General features: G+C 46.4%; 1 protein-coding gene across 1 annotated transcript in view; it reads right to left on the reverse strand.

Annotated features, from left to right (window-relative positions):
• The window catches only part of c8b (complement component 8, beta polypeptide), a 74,706-nt gene that overhangs the window by 10,991 nt on the left and 40,329 nt on the right, over positions 1-23,386 (reverse strand). Inside the window, exons 3-12 of the mRNA XM_014191741.2 lie at positions 14,487-14,626; positions 13,017-13,115; positions 8,238-8,369; positions 7,800-7,919; positions 7,014-7,052; positions 5,927-5,992; positions 4,799-4,867; positions 2,207-2,254; positions 655-1,471; positions 120-247 (exon numbers count right to left, since the gene is read on the reverse strand). Of these exons, the coding sequence (XP_014047216.2) occupies positions 120-247; positions 655-1,471; positions 2,207-2,254; positions 4,799-4,867; positions 5,927-5,992; positions 7,014-7,052; positions 7,800-7,919; positions 8,238-8,369; positions 13,017-13,115; positions 14,487-14,626 (1,658 nt within the window). The remainder of the gene's footprint in view (positions 1-119; positions 248-654; positions 1,472-2,206; positions 2,255-4,798; positions 4,868-5,926; positions 5,993-7,013; positions 7,053-7,799; positions 7,920-8,237; positions 8,370-13,016; positions 13,116-14,486; positions 14,627-23,386) is intronic.

The following is a 23,386-nucleotide window of genomic DNA, read 5'->3' on the forward strand; positions in this document are numbered from 1 at the left end:
ATATCAACTGTCTTTATTAGACTGTTGCAGTCAAAATGGCAGGTGAAGTGATAAAACAACCATCTACCAACCGTTTGATAGATCGTTATATCATGATGACCAGATTAGCTGAGACTCACCGAGTCATCCTCCCTGGTGCTGGGGTGTGTGGCCTCTGTTTCGATGGGGGAGTGGTCTGTGGGGGGATCACTAGTCTGGGACGGGGCGGAGTCTGAGGTCGAGCCAGGTTGGGGGGCTGGGGTGGACGCTGCAGAGACAGAGTTGGTTGTTGGGTGTACTGTACTCCTTTTTTTCATTTTAACCGTGTCTTAAAGCATTGTACATTATCCAGATGGGTAGAGTTAGGGTTTGCTTAAAGGGAAACTTGACAAAAAAACAATATTTTGGTATTTTTTTCATTTGTCCACTTTTGATACAGTCCCAAAATGTTTTGCATGTCAGCCGTCAAGTTTTCAAGATATTGGACATTCAAGAAGCAAAGTGCCACTGACCATATTATCATGACATGCAAAATGATGCATTTTGTATCATCATGAAGATGTGGCCGGTGGATTTTCCCTTTAAGGTTTGGGTTGGGTAACTTATTTGTTTTGTATGAGTATGTGCAACTATCTAGTGTGAATGTAGGAAAAACTGGCTATAGGTAGAGTTTACCTGAGTCAGTGGAGGGCGAGGTGGACGTGCCTGGACTCAAGGTCATCCGAGAGAGGTCAAGGTCACTACAGCTGCCTTCCTCTTCCTGGGCTGCGGCAGATGATGACCCCAGGCCCAGCTGGCTACAGACCAGGGTGTCAGGGGGCACGTTCACTAGACCGGGCGTCTCGCACCTCGCCATCATGACAAGGCCAACGGGCGTCTCACACCTGCTCACGGCACCAAGACCCATTGAAGTAGGGCTCATCGGCCTGGGTGTGCCACACCTGCTGCCCACCATGACAAGGCCCAACGAAGAGGGGCCTTCGCCTCCGTCAGAGTCCCCACCGATGCTATGCTGCTGCTGGAGCAGGACGGGGTCCATCGTCTGATGCTGGGGACTGGCGATGGCCGAGGAGGGGGTGGAGGAGAGGTCACTGTGGGGCCCCTGGGGGCTGGGGCATACGGTGGTGATGGGCACCATCATGGGGATGTGGTGGCCCCCCACGCCCACAGCCTGGGCAGGCATGTAGGCAGCCATGGCGGCCCACTGCTGCTGGGTGGCAGGGAAGATGTTGGCCTGGCTCCAGATGACGGGCTGGCCCCCCGGGAGGACCTGGGTCACCTGGAGGGGCCCTTGCACCCCGAAGGCCAGGGTCTGGGCCTGGCCAGCGAAGGGTCCCTGCTGGGCCCACTGAGCTGCCTGGACTGGCCCCATAGTCATGTACCCTGAGGGGACAGAGGTGGGGCTGAAGGGGCCGGTGAACATCTCTGGGGGGTGCTGAGGCTGGCGGTGGCTCCTGCTGGGGTCCAGAGTGTTGGCCGGGGACGGGGGAATCTGGGGGGAAATCATCCACATACACGTCTGAACCAGGCACCTATCCTTTCACTGGGGTCATTGTGATCATTTGTTTATTGGCTTTTTCTATTTGGGGGTCAATTGAACCATCTGTTCACATAGAAATCAGAATACAAAATGTCTTCCAATCTCTTACTGGTCTTTAACGGTTGTCTTGACTGTGAGTTTCTCTACTTTCCGCACAGTAGTTTGACTGCATAACAACGCATTAAAATGTTGACACATGGACCTCCCGAGTGGCGCAGCGGTTTAAGACACTGCATCGCAGTGCTAGAGACGTTACTACAGACCCGGGTTCATTTCCGGGCTGGGCAACAACCGGCCGTGGCCGGGAGTCCCATAGGACGGTGCACATTTGGTCCAGTGTCACCCCGCTTAGGGGAGGGTTTTGGCTGTGGGGCTTTACGTGGCTCACCGCACTCTTGGGACCTCTTTGTGGTGGACCGGGTGCCTGCACTCTTGGGCCCCCGGTTGCCAGTTTAACGGTGTTTCCTCCGACACATTGGTGCGGCTGGCTTCCGGGTTAAGCTGGCGGGTGTTAAGGAGCGCGGTTAGGCGGGTCATGTTTCGGAGGATGCATGACTCAACCTTCGCCTCTCCCAAGCCCGTTGGGGAGTTGCAGCGATGTTGACGCATAATATTTCAGCACCATCATTGCAGACATGGTTAAACGGTCAGAGTCTGTCTAAGCAATAGGGAATGACAGTTACTCACCGAGGGTGGAGTGGACATATCTCCGAACAGATCAAAGTGGTTGATGTTCTGTGGTGGGGCAGAGGAACAGGGACAGAGAGGGAGAACAGTGACATTTCACGACAAAACAAAGGCAGACTTTCTAAGTCATAACACATTCTATTACTCTAATAGGGTGTGTGCGTGTGTGTGGGTGTGTGTGTGCATGCGTGATTGCGTGTGAAGAGAATTGTACTGAAGATGCCAAGAAACAACTAGGTCTCCTCTCATTTCATTATCAGAAGATGGATCTAAAATGAATCTCTCACGGTGCTCTATAATTGGCTATTCAGTCCAATCAAAAGAACACTGATTAGATATTATTATGTCCGTCTCTGCCTATCAAATCAGCCCCAGTAGTCCCACAATGCATTACCATTGTGATTCCTCTCAAACACAAGATAATATTATATGATTAGGTAGGATTTGGACGGTATACAATATACAGGTAACTGCCAAAATAAAGGAAACACCAACATAAAATCTTTAGAGGGCATTGGGCAATACCACAAGCTGCCAGAACAGCTTCAATACGCCTTGGCATAGATTCTACAAGTGTCTGGAACTCTATTGGAGGGATGCAACACCATTCTTCCACATGAAATTCCATCATTTGGTGTTTTGTTGATGGTGGTGAAAAATGCTGTCTCAGGCACCACTCCAGAATCTCAGATAAGTATTCAATTGGGTTGAGATCTGGGGACTGACACAGACACACACACACACACACACTTTACACCCCTTATGCTCCTTTGAGACCCCTCTTTCAAAGTCACTGAGATCTCTTCTTCTAACCATGGTAGCCAAAATAATGGGCAACTGGGACATTTTAATACATGATCCCTTGCACGATGGAATGTTGGTTGATGGGATATGAATTGCTTAATTATCTTACCTGCTTTCAATATACTTTGTATCCCTCGTTTACTCAAGTGTTTCCTTTATTTTGGCAGTTACCTGTACATTCACCGCTGTGTTTCTTGAACCCAATGAATATATATACTTCTATATATTTACCCACCGAGACAATGTAACTACCTGACCCATATTGCAGACGTGACCGTTCCTACCGCTACTCTCATATCTCATCCCCCCCTGGCCATATAAGTTCAGCGCTCGAACAGTACAATTACAATTCAGAGGAAGTAGGAAGGAGGGACATAGGTTCTACAACTAGACTATGAAATGGGTAAGTCGCATGAAATGTATGTCCTAGACTGCAGGGGCCATGCACAAGCAGACGATGTATCATCACGGGAACACACAGGGGAATTGCATGCTATAAATAAAGACACACACACACACACACACACGAAAAGAAGAGCGAAAATGAGAGGAAAACAGCAATCAGAGTTGGTGAAGGGAGGGGGGGTAACATAATATTGTCTATGTCCTGTTTGAAGTGTGTGGGGGGGGGAATCTGATCATATACGGTACATATTGTTCTTATACATTATGGCTTGCTCTTACAGTCCTATGTATCCGTTAGGAGCAAGAGGGAGGTACAATAGTTTGTAAAAGGTGGGTAGACATAGGTTATAGTTATACTGGGCCTTCACCTCAGGCAGACAGGCAGGCAGAGTGACACACATCAAGCTATGGAAGATCTCTCAGTTGAGCTCCAACTGAATGCACAGACAAGCAGTAACTCTTAGAGATACGGAAGCAGCTATTGATACAACACCAGCTAGCATGATGTGTTTTGGGGAGAGATAGCAAGGGGGGCAGTGTAGCTATCATGTCGAGTTGATTCGCTGCTGAACTACCAGCACAGAGAGAGGAAGCGAGGCGAGAAAGAAAAGCCCACTTTCTCCGAGGGTTTGTTTCAGAAGCCAGGCGGACGTTTTCCTCTCGCTCCGTGTAAATGTATTGACTATTGCATCTGACACGGCGAAAGGACAGAAAGAGATATATTTCCAGTTTTGCGCAACCAAAAAGTGAATCCCATGATATGTCTATTGGTTGTGGTCAAAAGTGAACCTTGCTGTAGAAAGTAAATTGGTGAAAGTGGAAATGACAAAGCGTTCTGTCTTTATTGGAGAAAAGACGCCTCTTCGACGCCTGACAGTCCTCTATATTTAAAACCCTGTGGAGGATTTGAAGCGGAGACACATCTCCATCTCCACTGGATTTATCTTAACAACTGATGTCACATCTTAGCTAGATGGACCAATCGTGTATCTGTTGGGGCAGGCTATGCATAACAATACAATATACCACATGTACAGAACAATATATATTGCAATATACAATATCATTGCATCTTTATAACCTTAGATACTGTAAGAATATACTTAGGCCTGACGCTTGGTCATTTCTTGCCCGAGAAAACTGATATCAGACTGCACAGGCAGGCAACCACTACCTCAAGACACACTGCTGATAACCAGTCTGTGGGTGTATACGACCATGTCTACGTGTGTCGGCGAGGTGGTTAGGGGTCCAATAATTCCACAAGGTCACACAGACAGGGGTTCATAAATGGACACTAAAGAAGAGGGGAGGTTTCCTTAGTGAGGGAATGAGAGGTTTGCCAGTGGAGGGAGTGGACGAACAAAAAACAAAAGCACCTACAGTCATGAAATGGCGTTTTGGGACGTCATAGATCCCTTCTCCCTTCTGCTGACTGGTAGCGGTAGGGACCTGTGTTGGAGGTCGAGTCAAAATGAAAGAATAAAGTGAGCTTTGAGCAACACCATTTTACCAAGGTTGAGTAAGAAGAAAAAAAAACGTATTGATTATTAAATGAATCCTTTCTACTGCTGCAGCTGAAACACTCATCATTTCAGAAGGTGTCTCTGGTCTACAAATGGTTTAAAGGAAAATGTTATGCAAATTCTACCGTTGCACAGCTCTTGAATCAACTCTATTTAAATCCATATTGATTGTAAGCAATGCTGTAGGATTGTGTGTGCTACTTCTTTGTTTTGACATTAAGAAGGCACAATTGTTTTTCTCCATTTGGATCACGTTCAGCTAGAGATTTAAATCTATGGAAACTGACAACGCTGGAGCGCTTGCCCTCTCCTCCCTTTTGTATATTTTCCTCACATTAATCTATTAACCGTAGTGAACAATATGGCCTCTCTCTCTCGCTTTCGGCTGGCTGACTTGGAGTTGGGCGGAATTTTCTTCTCGCCTATTGATCTTGTTTCATTTGGAGTTCAAATGGCATGGCAAATGATTCATTTCAACTCATCTTTCATCTTCAGAAAGGAAGAGGAGGAGGAGGGATGAGGAGGAGGGAGGGCAGGGAGGAGGAGGGGGACGAGGGTGGAGGGAGGGAAGGAGGGGGAGGTGGACGGAGAAGGGAAGATGGGTAAAGGAGGAGGGGCAAGGGAGGTGGGGTGAGGGAGTAGAGAGGTGGTGGAGGGAGGAGGGGGACCAGATTAAATCACACTCTAGTTCCCTAGAGGCTCCTGTTGGTCCCTTGAACTGAGCTGGAAGGTCATACCTCTGGATGTCTGCAGGGAGCCCACATAGACTCTAGAGAAGCCTGGATGAATTGGTCTGCCAAAATAACTGGCCATGACTGCACTTGAGATGTTATTCTAATTTACATTTGGAACATTGTGAGTATACTTTTTTTACCCAGAGTGTACTGCCCTGCTCTCTAACAAACAGAAATATCCTAATGTAACACAACGCTCTGGGTTGACTACTCTACAAAAGGTATGGAAGGGGCGGGGCTTGGTATTGTACCTGGTAAACGCTCTCCTCTGATTGGTGGCCACGGAGGGGCTCATGTCCAGCCTCAAACACAATGTACTACAACAGAGGTAGCGGGCGGGGCCAAGAGGGATGGAGCATGACGAGATTAACGGAAAGAGAGAGAGAGAGAGCGATCGAAAGAAAGAGATAGAGAGAGCGAGAGAGAGAGAAAGAAAGAGACAAAATACAGAGAAAGAGAAAGAGAGAAAAAAAGAGTGTGAGAGAGACAAACAAGGAAAGAAAGAGAGAGAGAGACGATAGAGTGAAGAAGGAAGAGGAGAGAGCACAGTAATTGGTCAGGCAGTAGTTCCAGGTACTGAAGAGGTCCCTTCACCAACTTCAGCAAAATACTGCTCCACCTCTCCACTACCACCTAGACACAGAAGGGCCAATCCTGACTTGAGATCCGCATTTGTAACTTAGATGATTTACACGAAAGTCTGAGTTAGTTACACGCACGGATCCCAAGTTTGGATTCTGCCCACAGTCATTGGACTCTTGTATTCGAAACAAAACAAAACGAAAACAGTCACTACTACTACAGAATTGTAAATTAAAACTTTTTTGGGGGTGGGCATACAGTAGAAAAAGCTAAAGGCGCAAACAACAGAAATTTGGAAGGGGTTGGGGCATAACCACTGAACATAAGCGTTCAGAGTAAGGGTTAGTGTTGTCTGTATTCAGTGTGAGCAACAGAGTAGAGTATCAGGTTCAGCCAAAAGCAAAAGGGGAGAACAACCAGTCAGGGTCAGATAGGTCTTTAGAAGAAAATCAGAACATATACACAGATCAACTGAAAAGATATGGTTTAACAACACTGGCAATGGGAGAGTCGAATGGTTGAACAAAACCGGCTACTATGATGGTTGGTCTACTGCGTATTACTGAGATGGTTTGGATATCATGAATCATTAATTCAAGCAGATCAGTGGCAGATATTTACATTAAGGATTAATTGTTTCATATTCCATAGAATGAATCACATGAAAACACTGTCGTCAGTAGAAGCTAGAGCGTAAAAGATCCCATGGGGTTTCATCGCTAGTTCTGATTGGCCGCGTGTTGTGTGGCGACGTACCTGGTAAACTGGATCGTCCACCTCGTCCTCCAGAATGGTCTGCGTGATGGTTGAAGAGAAGGAACGTTTTACATAACAAGAAGAAGACGGATAGAGAGGAGAATAGAGCAAGACCATGGATAGACGAATAGAAGTACAGAGAGAACAAAAGAGAGAGAACAAAAGAGCATGCAAGGGCGTCAGCTGTGAGCAATCAGCCATTGGCTTAGGGGAAAACAGGCGTTTTCTATTAGGAACTCAGGAGAGAGTGCCTAGTCTTAACCTATTGTGCCTAGTCTTGACCTATTGTGCCTAGTCTTAACCTATTGTGCATAGTCTTAACCTGATGTCTGAGTTACTGTATTCATTTTCCAACATAATAATATATACCATTGTGGACACAGTTATACATTACATTAAGCCTTTTACATTGACAGGAGTCTTTCGATGCACGAAAGTCATGTTTCAGGATAAAAAAAATAGCGGCATTATATCATCCCTCAAAACACCTTAAATAAATTGCATTGCAGTCAAAGCCCAAACAGAGATCAGGACTAGCTCTCAAAGCGCGTGAAGCAGTCGTCTCCGCCTGCTGGTCGCTAGGCTACGCGAGAAAGCATGCTTACGCAAGAGGGGGGAACGCTCACTTTGACGGACATGAACCCATTTTTATCAATGGGAAAATGTGGATACGCGTCATCACCCTTCCTCTAATATCTCTCACTATACTCATGAGTACACTCAATATGGCCATTGTGCATAACGGTCATGGTAACAGTTCTGTTGTTGTTTGTTGTTGTTATTTACCTGGTAGACGGCCTGCTCACAATGCTTGTCCTTCTGGGCCTTCTTCTCCATCTCCTCGCGCTGCTTGATGTCGTAGATGAGTGTGAAGAGGTCACGCAAGTCAATGATCAGGGGCTCTGCCTGCCAGGGAGGGAGGGAGGGAGGGAGGGAGGGAGGGAGGTGAAGGAAGAGGAGCACACACTTTCATCATCTTCCAGACGACACACACGTTGTTCACACACACTTACCTCGCCATCCCAACTACACAGTGCTGCAAATATCTAAAAGGATAAAAGCAGAGTTCTTCCTATTGGACAATCTTTCGACCTTGTTACAAATGGTTGCTCCCTTGTTGCAACACTATGTATTGTATTTGAAATGTGTTGATTGATTGTAACTTTGGCTGTAACGCTCTTTCTGACTACTACACCTCATTAGGATCTCAGGTCCTGTACTCACCGACTGGCCGGACTTGATGGCCACGAACCGGTGGTGTCCCTCCTTCCCGCAGACGTAGCCGAAGGCCCGGTGGTCCCGGGTATCCTTGGCGATATAGGAGATCTCATGCACCGAGTGGTGATGCAGCAGAACCTGAACACACAGGGAGGAAGTGACATAAGTTAGAGTTAGGAAGTGATGTAGTAGATCTGAGAAACAGGGAAGAAGAAGTGACAGATCAGGACGAGGAAATGGACCATACAAAATGGAGGGGGCTTGGAGACCCATGTTGGATACTGTAGGGTTAAGCTCCTGATTTTATAGTTTAGTTAGATCCGGGAGTTTTTTCAGACATGTGACCTGTCTAGGAAAACTCCTAGCTCTATACATTTCTATGAATTTCATGAATTCTTGAAAGAATGTTTTGTTTCAAAATGAGGGAGTGAATTGGGAGTTCACGGTAAATAGGCTACAGCTTCTTACTAATTCAAATACTACGGCAATATTGTGCTCCAGATTCACCGCAGCAGTGAACGAGGGAAAGCAAATGTAAATGCATTAGTCTTCCTTTGTCTAACTGTTGACAGGGAATAGTCTTGACAAGAATAACTACCACTTATGCCATTCTTCCCTTTTTCTCCTCATTTCCAGCTCTCACATGTCTCAGTGGGATAGGAGACGCAACACATTTACTGCTTGAACAACGGCAGATCAGGGTGTGTGTGTCCGTGTGTGTATGTGCGTGCTTGTGCGTGTGCGTGTGCGTGTGTATGTGCGCAGATCAGACAACCCCTTTTCACTTATTTGGAAGATTTCTCTAACCTGGGGGGAATGATGTTGTTGTGTATTGTGCAATATGCAAAAAGATGCGTCGTCAACAGAGCGTGGGCAGCCCTGAACACCTGGTTCAAAACTACAACTGACACACACACACACGTGCTCAAAGTAGTTGGGCTGTCACTCATCTACTCCCACCTGCTGCTCCACTAACAGCGTTGATAAGCTTTGAGCAACGGGGATGAGCTACTAAGAAATTAAACCAGGGCTTATTCAGTGGGGTGCACTGATAAGAACATGGCAGAGAGAAATAGAACATACTAGAGCTGACAATATTCTATAGTCTAGTTGACAGTAAACGGTGTCTTTTCTACATGACACATTTCTATCCGAATGTTCTGCAACGCCTCGTCCTGCTGAAAGAGCCCCGTATTTGACCATTACGATTGTTGGGTAAATTAAGTGCTGCTGGGGGAATCAGTTTATAAAATGAAAGGGCATTAGGGGGGGATGATGATTCTCAAACAAAATTACAGAAGCCGCATGTGGTGATGAGCGTCAGAGGGCAGGGCTTACACACACGCACACAGACAGACAGACAGACAGACAGACAGACAGACAGACAGACAGACACTATGGGGCTCTATGAGGAGTATTATCTAGTTGTTGTTGATAAATGACAGGGCTGGTGGTGAATAACGGGTGGTGCCAGTATCCACCGAAAATACAAATGGAAGTCATCAAATATCAAACCATGAGTTGTCTAGTGGGTCTATATACAGTATTGCGTAATGATCTTTTTCCCCTTTAATGACAGTTGAAGTGGAGCTATGGGACAATTAGGCTAGTAGTTAGCAATGATGATGATTAAGGGTGGAACTGTGGGCTAATTAGCCTAGCGGATAGTGGATAGCGGTGATGAATGGGGGGGGCAGCAGGTCTCTGGGCCCCCAGGGGAGGTGAGGAGGGGGAAGGGGATAACATCATATCACTCATATACACACTGTCATTATAACAGACAGGTCTTTATCATCAGACAGTAGCCATCATACAGCAGGCCAGGCCCAGGTTAAGTGAAAGCAGTTTACTCATTCTACATTCCAAATCAACCCTTAGCCCCTACTCCCTAGACACTGATGTTGCTATATCTACTATCATGAAGTGCCCTTGGGGGGGAATCATAGTCCCCGCCCCCTCTCTCTCCACAGTTTAATGATGGTCATAAATACCTGCAGGAAAACTCATTCTCTCACTCTCAGAAATTAACTTTAAATCCCTTTGTTACCGCAGAGAGAGACGTTGCAGTACAGTAACATCAAACGGTTGAATAATTAAACGTATTTCTGTATTCCATACATTTGGAATGGTCCGTGGGTATTTAAAGAACAATCCTGTGGAATTTGTTAATAATTTGTGATGTAACTAAAGACGGTAGGACAACATAACTGTATCTCTGAATGTATATATCTCCCAGTTGTCAGGGTCACATGCAAATGTGGGGGAACGTATATGATTAAATATGAAACTATTTGTGAGAAGATGTAATGTGATGTTAGCCTTCTAAATGAGAGAATTGTTTTTCATATGAAGTCTAAACCAAGTCAATGGCCACGCCCACGGGAGCACAGACATTACATCGGCGTCATGGAATGCCCCCTTTTCCCAGAAGTATATAAAACCCACTTCCGACAAAATGTACGTTAGACCAGTTACGTGCAGCGCCAGCTGAATACGTTACAAATGGTTGAGAAATCTACCACTCTATAGACCAAGCAGACTAAGGTGTGAACCGGACGTCTCAAAAGGTTAAGAAATCTACAAAACTAAAGACTACACATTCAGTCTGCAGCTGTTTAAGTACTTTAGTCTGGTAAATGCGACCGATCGAACGACTGAATGGTGCTCCATTCGGGAGAACATTTCCCTATTGAACGACCATTGGTACGCCTGACGTATCCATTATAACAAGCTACAACTACGAAAGACTTTGATCTCTGGTGGACAAACCAGAGACTCTCTGTCAACTGACTCTCCAGCAGACGGACCGGCGATTACAGAGAGAGACAACAAAGGCCTACACTCGTAAATATGTAAATTGCAATTCCTTTCGAATGAGTGGCTGTTCATGTGCAATGTATTAGCATTTCCATGAGCATAGTTATTGTGTGTACGATATTAGAGTTCTTTGTCTTTTCTCCCGCTCTTTCTTACTTGCCCCTCCCTTTTAATTTGGTGTAACAAGCCATCATGTCGGTTTAGTCCACTAGGGTCTTTTCATTGTATCATGTTAGTAACCAATGTATAACCTATCCTGTGTGTGTTTGTGTACTTCTGTGTGATTATTTAATTAGTTAGTAAATAAATAATTTAGCCAATTTGTATATCGCTAGGGTTCGTGCAGATATCCAAGAGTTTGTGATATTCAGAATATGACTGATGAGGTAATACATCAATAAGTGACTGTAATCGATAAGATATGTAAATATCTGAAGAGAGTTAAATTCCGGGAAATAGTAATTCTTTAAACAACATTTTCCTGTGGTGCCCCGACTTCCTAGTTAATTCATGTTTACGTGAATAGTTTAATCACATAATAATTACACCTAGAGAATTGATTTGATAATATAACAGTCTTCACATTAATGATAGTCCAAAAGACATGACCCTACACAGGATAATAGATCTAAGGATTGCATGGGTGGAAGCAATGTTGTGACATTTCCACCTAGCCAATTAGAAGGCTTGATGACATTTTTACCATAATGTAGAGTATCCTTCCACTCTGAGTGGGTGATAAAGCGCCTTGGTGATGAAATGTCACATCATTATGTTCTAAAATACATTTTACCAAGACAAATATGATTCTTCATGTTCTGAATTGTTCAGTGAGGTCTTTCTCTAACATGTCATTAACATTATATCCAAGAAGTCAGATTTTGTAGCATAAAACATCCGATAATAAGTACTGGGCTCTGTTGACAGAGCAGTGCCTCTTTCTCGTAGCAACTTGAGGATTGTACATGTTGTGGTGGTCAGTGCAAAGTTGTTTCCACGGGTCGCAAAAATCTAAATTAGCATGATACGAGCCGAATTAAATGTAAGAGGGTTTCAAAATAAAAAGCTTGCTATATGCTCAGTGCTCCGTTTGTCACAACTTCCGCCGAGGTCGGGTCCACTCCTTGTTCGGGCGGCGCCGGTCTTCTAGGCATCATCGATCCACTTTTCAGTTTCCATGTGTTTTGTCTTGTTTTTCCTCACACCTGGTTTCAATTCCCTCAATCACTTGTTGTGTATTTAACCCTCTGTTCCCCCCATGTCTTTGTGTGGGATTGTTTATTGTAAGTGCTTGTGCACGTGTTGATTGGTGCGCGACGGGTTTTTGTACCCATATCTTGTTATTTTTATGCCGTTGGTTCTGCGATTAAACTGCTCCGGCTATTACCAAGCTCTGCTCTCCTGCTGTCTGACTTCCCTGCCACCGGTTACGCACCCCTTACACCGTTGACATTTCACAGACATAGGCTGCACTTGTTTTTGTGAGAAATCTTTAAAAAAATAACAACAATTTCGCATTTATATGAAAAGCGTATACTAAAGTATGAAAACATTACATGTCATGTCTCAAACTCGATATTAATCTTACCTCTATATTGTTTTATGTAATATTCCACGGTGGTAGCCTATTTTCCAGATTTTTTACTACATTTTTCCTCTGGCCTCCATTTGGATGATTGGTTTTCTTAGAGGAGTATCTATTTCACCCATTGGTCAAAAGAAGCATTTTTGATTGGACACCCTACATAATGTTTATATCTGCTTTTGTTGTATTGTTGGCATGTCAACTGCACCATATGGCAGGTAGGCGCACAAGATGGCTGCCCTTTTTCTACATGACTGTGATTGAACTTCAATGTCCTATAAATGTTCAGAGCAGCTGGGGCTGGGCCTGGCTGCGTAACTCAGCTCAGCCGACGGGCAGGCCCGGCGGCGGAGCTACGCAGTGGAGCCTCATCACTCACTCACCCCTGATCTCTCGTCGTAAATCTTGATCCCCCCGAAGGAGATGGTGAGGAAGATTCTCTGCTTGTGCTCTCCTTTGGAGCGCGCCGACGTAGCCATTCCCTGCAGGAGAGGAAGATACACAGGGAGATGAAGGGAAATACGCTCAGCATGAAAGATAGCAGCGTACCGCCGACCCACGACTCAGGTAAGTATGACAGGGGGGAGAAGGAGAGGAGGAGGGGGGAAGAGGGAAGGGAAGAGGGTGGCAGCTGTTACATAAGGTGCAATAGGACAGAACGTTCTTTCACGTTGCTCCTTTTGAACCTTCATTCTCTCAACACTTCAGTGTTTTTCTTTTTCATCACAGAGTCTTTTATTGTTTAGTATTTGAGAGGCTGGTTTCTTAAGTAGGCTGCTGTTGCCTGCACGAGTTTGAGTTGTGCTGACTGAACGTATTCTGCTGACCGACCATGGCCTACACCTCGCTGGAACACTTCCGTCACGTCTTGCTGACTGAACAACCACAGAGCCTTTGAAGTCGATGTTCCCATGCATCTTAGCTGCTTTTCCCCCTTACAAAAACAATTAACATTTCCTGCATGTTCCTCAGACTTATACCGAGGCACGACCCTCCCTCGCTAGCGCACGCCTGACATGTCTTTCATGTAAAGAAGCTGTGTGAGAAGAGAAAGAAGAAGACAGAACCTCATTGTGAACGCTGAACACGTCTGACAACCCTGGAACCCAAGTCACGTTGAGGAGGGTTGAGCGAGCGACCCTCTACGCTACCAGTACACTATATCCCCCCCCCCTCTTTTCAACCTCAGCATAAGCTCGGAGCCTCAGCCCTTAACACAGAGACGCTTTGAAAACATCAACCATCAAACTCTCTCCCTCCCCATTCTCCAGAGTGGGAAACAAAGAGCGATCCGATGAATAGTGGAGAGAGGGGAGTCTATGGCCGTCGTCGATCGACAATCGGCTTCCCCATTTGGTGGATTAAGTCCTCAAGCTTAGAGAAGGCAGCTCGATAGAGACCCCTTCCCCTCCTCTATTCCATCCCTCCATCCCCCTCCTCTGCCTGTCTAGATAACAGCGTGCCTGTATTGACATAAGAGCATTGACTGTAACTAGCAGTGACTGCTGGATATGGGAGTCATAGGCAGGTCACTGTTCAAATGTCACAGCGCGGATCTACAAGACTCCTGCTTGTTGTGTTATTGGACATGTGGAGCAACTCACACTACATCTGATATGAGAGGATCAGAGCAGGAGATGGATTTGCCTGTTGGCTGTGCGGGAATGCTACTATGTCTCCAGCATGGTTTAAATCGTCCAGAAGAGATGTATTATAACTGGGCACAAACTGGTTGAATCAACGCTGTTTCAATGTATTTTGTCAAACGTATTGTGACGTGAACGCCACCACCCTCTCCTAAGTTCAAGGCACTGTCCTCGTTATCAGACGCTCACGCGTGTGCACGCGCACACCTTGAGCTTCATCATGGAGTCCTGGCACAGCTTGTCCCCGCGCGCCGCTGTCACCTCATCAATCCCAATCAGCTTGGCCTTGTAGCGCACGCCATCACCACGGAAACGCTTAATCAGCCCCGCCTCACTGCGGTCCTGACCTGCAGAGGGATCGAGAGAGAAGGACAGGGAGCGAGGGGGGGGGTACAGAGAGAGAGAGGGAGAGAGAGAAGGATAGGGAGAGAGAGGGGGGGTACAGAGAGAGGGAGAGGGGGCGTACAGAGAGAGGGAGAGGGGGGTACAGAGGGAGAGAGAGGGGGGTACAGAGAGAGGGAGAGGGGGGGTACAGAGAGAGGGAGAGGGGGGTACAGAGGGAGAGAGAGAGAAGGACAGAGAGCGAGAGAGAGGGAGGGGGTACAGCGAGAGGGAGAGGGGGGTACAGAGAGAGGGAGAGGGAGAGGGGGGGTACAGAGGGAGAGAGAGAAGGACAGAGAGAGAGAGGGAGAGGGGGTACAGAGAGAGGGAGGGGGGTACAGAGAGAGGGAGAGCGAGTGAGAGAGGAGGAAGGAGAGAAATGATAAATCACAGGTACTGTAGCAGGGACATGTCAGTTCAACTGATTTTAGTAGCTCAGAGGTGTGTGTGTCTGTGTCTATGTCTGTACATGCGAAGGTAGAGGGGTGCTGTAGGTGGGAAAATACATATTTATGGAATATTAATATGAAACGTCTCAGGAGAAAACGAGAGCATCATCCTTCATCATCCTGTCTCCCTGACGAAGGCTATGACGCCGAAACACATAAGGGGCTTCTTAGAATCTGGTCTCCTGAACAACATGCCACAGCAACAAAGGACGTTTTATATCATGAAGAGGGTCTTGATCCTCCTTGTTTTCTGACTGAGTGAAAAAAAAGACATTTGAAATAGAAAAATGCAATCTAAGGACTAATATGCCAAAATCTAAATAGCCCACTGTAGGGCTAAACCAAATCAGATAACAACTTGACAACTGAACAATCCAGCACCACCTATCCCGGCAGGACATTCCGGAAGCTCGGGAGTGGGCTGACGGGGAGGCAGCGGGTCAGAAGGTGGTCACTGCACCCCCCCCCCCCCTCTGTTCCCATGGGAGCTGTTGGCTGGTGATAAACAGCATGAAAGGCTGCTATTGAGAAGAATCATCTCGGTCCAACGCACGCCCACAATCCCATAAGCCCCCCATGGGTGATGGATGGATGGGAAAAGAGGAGGGAGAGAGGGAAGAGAGAGGCAGAGGGGGAGAGAGAGAGTGAGGTGTGGGAGATGGAGGAAGTATATTTGTCTGGCTAGCTACAGGCTCTTTTGGTACACACACAAATGTATATGTGGACACCCCTTGAAATGAGTGGATTCGGTTATAATCGAGCACACAGCCATGCAATCTCCATAGACAAACATTGGCAGTAGAATGGCCTTACTGAAGAGCTCAGTGACTTTCAATGCGGAACCGTCGTAGGATGCCACCTTTCCAACAAGTCATTTCCTCAAATTTCTGCCCTGCTAGAGCTGTCCCAGTCAACTGTAAGTGCTGTTATTGTGAAGTGGAAACCTCTTGGAGCAACAACGGCTCAGCCATAAAGTGGTAGGCCACACAAGCTCATAGAACGGGACAGCCGAATGCTGAACCACGTTGCGCATAAAAATCATCTGTCCTCGGTTGAAACACTCACTACCGAGTTCCAAACTCCTTCTGTAAGAAACGTCAGAACAAGAACTATTCGTCGGGAGCTTCATGAAATGGGTTTTCATGGCTGAGCAGCCACACACAAGCCTAAGATCACCATGTGCAATGCCAAGCGTCGGCTGGAGTGATGTAAAGCTCGCTGCCATTGGACTCTGGAGCAGTGGAAATGCATTCTCTGGAGTGATGAATCACGTTTCATCATCTGGCAGTCCGACGGAGGAATCTGGGTTTGGTGGATGCCAGGAGAACGCTACCTGGCCCAATGCACAGTACCAACTGCAAAGTTTGGTGGAGGAGGAATAATGGTCTGGGGCTGTTTTCCATGATTCGGGCTAGGCTCCTTAGTTCCAGTGAAGGGAAATCTAGACAATTCTGTGCTTCCAACTTTGTGTCAACAGTTTTAGGAAGGCCCTTTCCTGTTTCAGCATGACAATGCCCCCATGAACATAGTGAGGTCCATACAGAAATGGTTTGTTGAGATCGGTGTGGAAGAACTTGACTGGCATGCACAGAGCCCTGACCTCAACCCCATCGAACACCTTTGGGATGAACTGGCACGCAGACTGGGAGCCAGGCCTAATCACCCAACATCAGTGCTCGACCTCACTAATACTCTTGTGGCTGAATGGAAACAAGTCCCTGCAGCAATGTTCCAACATCTGGTGTAAAGTCTTCCCAGAAGAGTGAAGGCTGTTATAGCAGCAAAGGGGGGACCAACTCCATATTAATGCCCTTGATTTTGGAATGAGATGTTCGACGAGCAGGTGTCCACTTACTTTTGGTCATGTAGTGTTCGTCCGGTCTCTCTGTCGGTCTCTCCTGTCATCGTCCTCCCCCACCTAACCATCGCCTCGACACCGAAATGTTTCTCATTTTGTCTTCCCCTCCGCATTTTGATTATGTTGGCCCAAACCATCCACTTGTCTGTGTCTGTGAGTAACCTGTCTCTACATAACCTGTAGGTGGTTTGTCAGTGTTAACCATCTGTCACTGCTGAGACACACACACGCACACACACGCGCACACACACCGCTGACACACAGGGATAGTGGTATTTCAAATCAAGGTCGACGGCACCTTGGAGAGTTTAGACTATTTCAGGCCCCGCTTTGCCTCACTATTATAGGTCAAGGGACTACACAGTACATCACGTCAGTTAGCAGGGCATTTTAAACAGGTTGCGTGGCTAAGGTCTGTGCAACAGAAGCAGGGCAGCCTTTACTATCCCTAGCAAAAAAACGTCAAGCTGCACACTAAGACCATACTAACACCAAATGAACTCATTCCACCGCTGAAAACATATGCCGTCCACATGCCATATCTTACAGGAATGTCATTTGAGTTTCCCCTCCTCGCGCTGAATATTTCAATGAAATAGTATGTCAGTGTTTATATTCCCCCGGGAAGTAGAAATAAAAATAGGATGAGAAAAAAGGTCAAATGAAGTGGCCCTGCGAATGAAGGTGGAGAGCCTTTCGTCATCTCGGAGACGGCCGCCTCATAGTAATACCTGGGACGGAATTCATGGAATGGTATCGACCACGTCAATCACATGGTTTCCATGTGATTGATAGAATTCCATTCACTCCATTCCAGCCATTGATATGAGCCGTCCCCTCAGCAGCCTCCTGTGATGCACAGTCGCTCACTAATTCATGAGGCCTCAACTCTCTAAAGGGGGAGAGGGCTTGAAGATGCTTAAGTCATTAAACTCTCCAAGTAGGTGAATGTCACATCTAATTATTGTTTCTCTGCTAGAGGATAGGCCTAGAAAATGAGGCTCATATAGTCACTGAGCGTTGGAGGCCAGTCTAGTGCGTTATCAGCTGGCACGCACGATCTATAACTACAAGGGAGAAACCACATAAAACACACGTTTTTTGTTGTTGTTGTTGTGCTGTTCATTTGAAAGCTCATCCCTTCCCTATATTCGTTCGTCACAAAATGTGTTTTGACTGTACCGCATCGTCACCTCAAATCTAGTCACATTTCCCACACTGCGCGTCACGTTGAATTGGTATTCTAGCGTGCATCTTGATGTATTCCATCATAGACTTTAACATACTGAACGCTGCATCATAAAACAGCATCATAAAGTGCATCATATCATATATCATCAAGTCTTACCAAAATATATTGTACTACTACAGTACTGTATCATCTGACCCCCCCATCTGTGTCCCCTAAACAGATTGCTGCTTTACACTGTACTCTATGCCAACTGTGTAATCACACTTGATGAGAAATTTAGTAGATTTATGTAAAGATCCACAAAAACCCCAAGCAGCCCTCCCTGCATAGGAAACGCTAGCACCAGAATCTCTAGATACAGCATGGTAACCCCTGCAGTATATGCTCAGGGTTCACATCACGGTGAGCGCACCACAATAGACTTGAGAACCAACCGCTGCAGGGAATGAGGATGTTGATTGTATGATGCTTCCAGCTTTGGGAAGAAGCACGATATGACTCACACCCTCTTGGCTCCTGGAAGAGTTTACAAAAAGGTTGAGCAAGTCCCTACTCCCTATTCTGTGTTTTTTTTTTTTTTAAGTCTCAGAGTCAAAATGTACAGAGTAGCTTGCTAGGCTAGACACATGAAAGTATAGCAGGCACTGCCAGAACCCTGTTTTTGTAATAGTGGAACTGTAAACAGGTTTCTAGAGCAATTCAGACTAAAGCACTCCAGTTACCCACCTGAGACGAAAATGCCTCAACCTACTGAGAGGACGATTACCGCTAGCCCTGCTCTATTCCAGTTCGGAAGTAGAGTCAGTGGACTAGCTAGCTGTGAGAAGATAGTGACTGTGCCCCCCCCCCCCAACCCCCCCCGCCTCAGTAAAATGGGGACGAGGAAAGGACAGATGGCACGATGGCACCAGATGGAGAGTCATAAGTGGCCCTCCAGATACGAGACGTTGGCAACAAGAACTTTGGTTTCGGGAGCCCAGCACCTAAGGAAGCTTAACCTTTGAACTTTACAGAGGCTATTACCCAACTACAGTATCTATGCATCAGTGTCTATTTATAATATGAATGTATGCATTGCTACAACATGTTTTTATGTATGCATGTATGCATCCATACATGCAGCCATCCATCCATCCGTCTGTCTTTTCGTCTGTCTGTTCATTCATAACTCAGCTTTAGACAGTCTTACAGAATGTTCTCCTGTCAAGTCTCTGCTTCTAGTCTGCTGAGGCTGGGTGTGAAGGCCTGTCTAGAGTAGATTAGGGCAAATCTGCCTGCACCATCTGCCACCCCTTCCCTTTACCTTCCCATTCCTTTCCATCCCCCGCGTGTGTGGATGAAGTAACATTCACAAGCCTCATCACACACGCACACACGCACACGCACGCACACGCACGCACGCACGCACGCACGCACACACACACGCACACACACACACACACACGTTTACTAAACTATATACACACATTCCCTGACCCAATGCACACAGACTTGGAATTAGAATACAACATTAGGGCAGAGTCCCGATTCTCCACCCTTCTCCCACTTACACACTTTCTCGCATAGATTTAACAATGGCGGAAACTCCCCCCAGCCAATGCTTCCACGTATGCTTTTAAATCCATGAGGGTGGAGTGCGCAGGTGCACACCTCTGGAGAAGGGTGGAGAATGGAGACGTAGCCTGGGTCTACACCGTGTAGAAGTGAACACAGTGCAGACGAGACGGCGGGGTGCCTCTTGAATGAATCGCTAAACCAATTAGTGAGCTAACGAAGGGTATTTTGCACATCGTCAATGCAGTGGATAGTACACTGATCACATCAGTTACACAAACATATTGATGTGCTTTAGCTGGGTAGTCATGGTCAAATGACTCTTTAGCAGGGGGCAAATGACAGAATCATTACGGCGATGATTGCAACAGTATGATCATGTGCCCCCCAATTTGATACTCTTCAAAGATAAGTATATAGAATATAGATGATATTCTTGACAGGACGAATCTGGGTTTGGCGGATACCAGGAGAATGCTACCTGCCCCAATGCACAGTGCCAACTGTAACGTTTGGTGGAGGAATAATGGTCTGGGGTTGTTTTTCATGATTTGGACTACGCCCCTTAGTTCCAGTGAAGGGAAATCTTAACGCTACAGCATACAATGACATTCTAAACGATTCTGTGCTTCCAACTTTGCTGCAACAGTTTAGGGAAGGCCCTTTCCTGTTTCAGCATTACAATGCACCCATGCGCAAAGCGAGATCCATACAGAAATGGTTTGTTGAGATCGGTGTGGAAGAACTTGACTGGCCTGCACAGAGCCCTGACCTCAACCCCATGGAACACCTTTGGGATGAAATGGAACGCCGACTGCGAGCCAGGCCTGATCGCCCAACATCATTGCCCGACCTCACTAATGCTCTTGTGGCTGAATGGAAGCAAGTCCCCGCAGCAATGCTCCAACATCTTCCCAGAAGAATGGAGGCTGTTATAGCAGCAAAGGGGGGGACCAACTCCATATTAATGCCCATGATTTTGGAAGGAGGTGTTTGACGAGCAGGTGTCCACACACTTTTGTACATGTAGTGTATATGGAATTTGTGTGCCTCTCAAAATCAAATGTCAGTGCATGACACCTCTGAGTAGCCGACGATGGTATAGTCAGACTTCTGATGATAAATTGGTTAACTAGAGGGAGTTTGAGGTGGCACCATTACCTAACTGTGATTGGAATAGAAGATACATCGGAGCTGAAATGCATGCGACCATAATGTTATTTGATTTCCAGGGCATCTCAACCCTGCCAGGTCAATACACATGAAAGAGGTTACTGACTGTAGATTTCCGCTTTTTCTTTTTCTTTTTTAAGTGAGTCATTTTATTTGCACAGATTACAGTTGGCGAGCAACTGTTGCTATGGAGATTGAGTGAAGTGATTCCATCGAAGGGCAGAGGGGAGGCTTGCTTTTACCATCACAGGCAAACACATACACACACTGCAGTGAGGGTGAGATTTGTTTAATGTCTGGTCTGGCTATAGAGAACACCAGGGATCAAAATCCCTCAAACAAAAAAGGCTCAAATCTAAAAGGCTAAAAGGATTTGTCCTCTTGTGTGCGTGGTTTGTACCTCTTTTCATTCTTAAATATTATGACTGATTTATTTTTTAACAACGAAAATCATTGGGAGAAATTACAGGAAAGGACAATGAGAGAAATAACCAAATTGCCACTGAAAACACGCTTACATTAACCTACTCTATAACCACCTAGACAAACAAACGCAGGCTTTGTCTTAAACTCTGCCATCCATCCATCCATCCATCCATCCATCCATCCATCCATCCATCCATCCATGCATCTAGGCCCTGCAAATACACCTTGAGAGGGTCCCTCACCCAACCCCAGTGAGTCACCTCTCTGAGCCCAGCGCTGTCTGGCAGTGTGTATCAATCTCCATGCTAACCCCATTTGCATTTCTATGAATCTAAATGGCATATCCAGTGATAGCTACAACTGCCCTGCAGCAGCAGCAGCAGCACAGCTGATTTAACATGCTAAAGCCTGCGCTGATAGCCTCTCCAGTCTCTCTCCGCCAATGGCCCTCTGCATCGCATGACCACGTGCGTAATAGAACTTCTCGCTCCCCTCATCCACTTAACTCAAATCCTCCAGCCCGGCCATTTATCTGGTGTGATCCGACGGACGGACCCAGTGAAACGGCCACAGAGGACCTGGCCCCGGAACCCTGCTGCTGACGCCTCTGTTCTAGGAGAAGCCAGATTTACTGTACGGCTGGAGTGGCTTTATTTATGGCCGCAGAGATGGGAGGGAGGGATGAAAGGAGAGAAGGAGAGGGACAGAGAGAGACAAGCATGAGCCATTTCTCTTACTTTCTTTCTCTCCTTCTGTGCCTCATTGGCTCTCGCTCTCACTCCTTCTCTCCCACTGCTCTCTCTTTACTCTCCCTCTCAGGCAATTCAATCCCATTTCAATCTCACTGTGATTTTTCCGAGGCTGCCTTGTCCTATTACATCACTTATGCTGTTGATCAAAGCGACAGGGTGTGAGTTCCCCCGTCCATGACACCTAAATCATGACACTACCAGCCCCCAGGCTCCAGCCAATAGCTGCTCTAGATCTGCTGCATCTGGATGAATCCCTGGGTGGAGCAGCACAGCTCTGGAGTCGTGCGCTCGTCTCTCTCTCTCTCTCTCTCTCTCTCTCTCTCTCTCTCTTTCTGGCTGTCTCTCTCTCTCTGTGTCTCTTTCTCTGGCTGTCTCTCTCTCTCTCTCTCCCCCCTCTCTCTGTGTCTGTCGCTCTGTCTCTATCTCTCTTTGTCTGTTTCTCTCCCTTCCTCTATGTATCTCTCTGTCTCACTTTCTCTCTCACATTCTCTCTCTGTCTATTTTTCTGTCTCTCTCTCTCTCTCTCTCCCTCTCTCTGTGTCTGTCGCTCTGTCTCTATCTCTCTTTCTCTGTCTCTCCCTTCCTCTATGTATCTCTATGTCTCACTTTCTCTCTCACATTCTCTTTCTGTCTCTCTCTCTCTCTCTCTCCCTCTCTCTGTGTCTGTAGCTCTGTCTCTATCTCTCTTTCTTTGTCTCTCTCCCTTCCTCTATGTATCTCTCTGTTTCTCTTTCTCACATTCTCTCTCTGTCTATTTCTCTCTCTCTCTCTCTCCTCCTCTCTCTCTTTATCTGTCTCTATCCCTTCTTCTATGTATTTCTCTCTCTCGCTTCCTCTCTCTCCCTCTGTCTGTGTCTGTCACTCTGTCTCTATCTCTCTTTCTCTGTCTCTCTCCCTTCCTCTATGTATCTCTATGTCTCTCTTTCTCTCTCATATTCTCTCTCTGTCTATTTCTGTCTCTCTCTCTCTTCTCGCTCTCTCCCAATCTCTCTCTGGCTGTCTCTCTCCAACCTGTCTCTCGTTGTCTCTTGTCTTCTCTGTGACTGAAGGCTGACTGAAGGTTTCTCTGATAGGGGAAATGATATTTATCCACATCCACAATGATGTTGCTTTCACACACAATGCAAATGCTAAGCACACTTTTGCAAAACAGTAAACAGAACTCTCTACAAAAGACGCAAAACTCATTTTGAGTAAATCATGACAAACAAAATTAAAACATTTGGTCACAGCTGACACAAATTACTCCAGTGAATGTGAACCTCTTTTGCCCGCGTGCAAACTTCTTTGCACAATTGTTCAATCAGCAATCAGTCCAAGTT

Source organism: Salmo salar, chromosome ssa03, assembly GCF_905237065.1.
Source record: "Salmo salar chromosome ssa03, Ssal_v3.1, whole genome shotgun sequence".
NCBI classification, from domain to species: domain Eukaryota; kingdom Metazoa; phylum Chordata; class Actinopteri; order Salmoniformes; family Salmonidae; genus Salmo; species Salmo salar.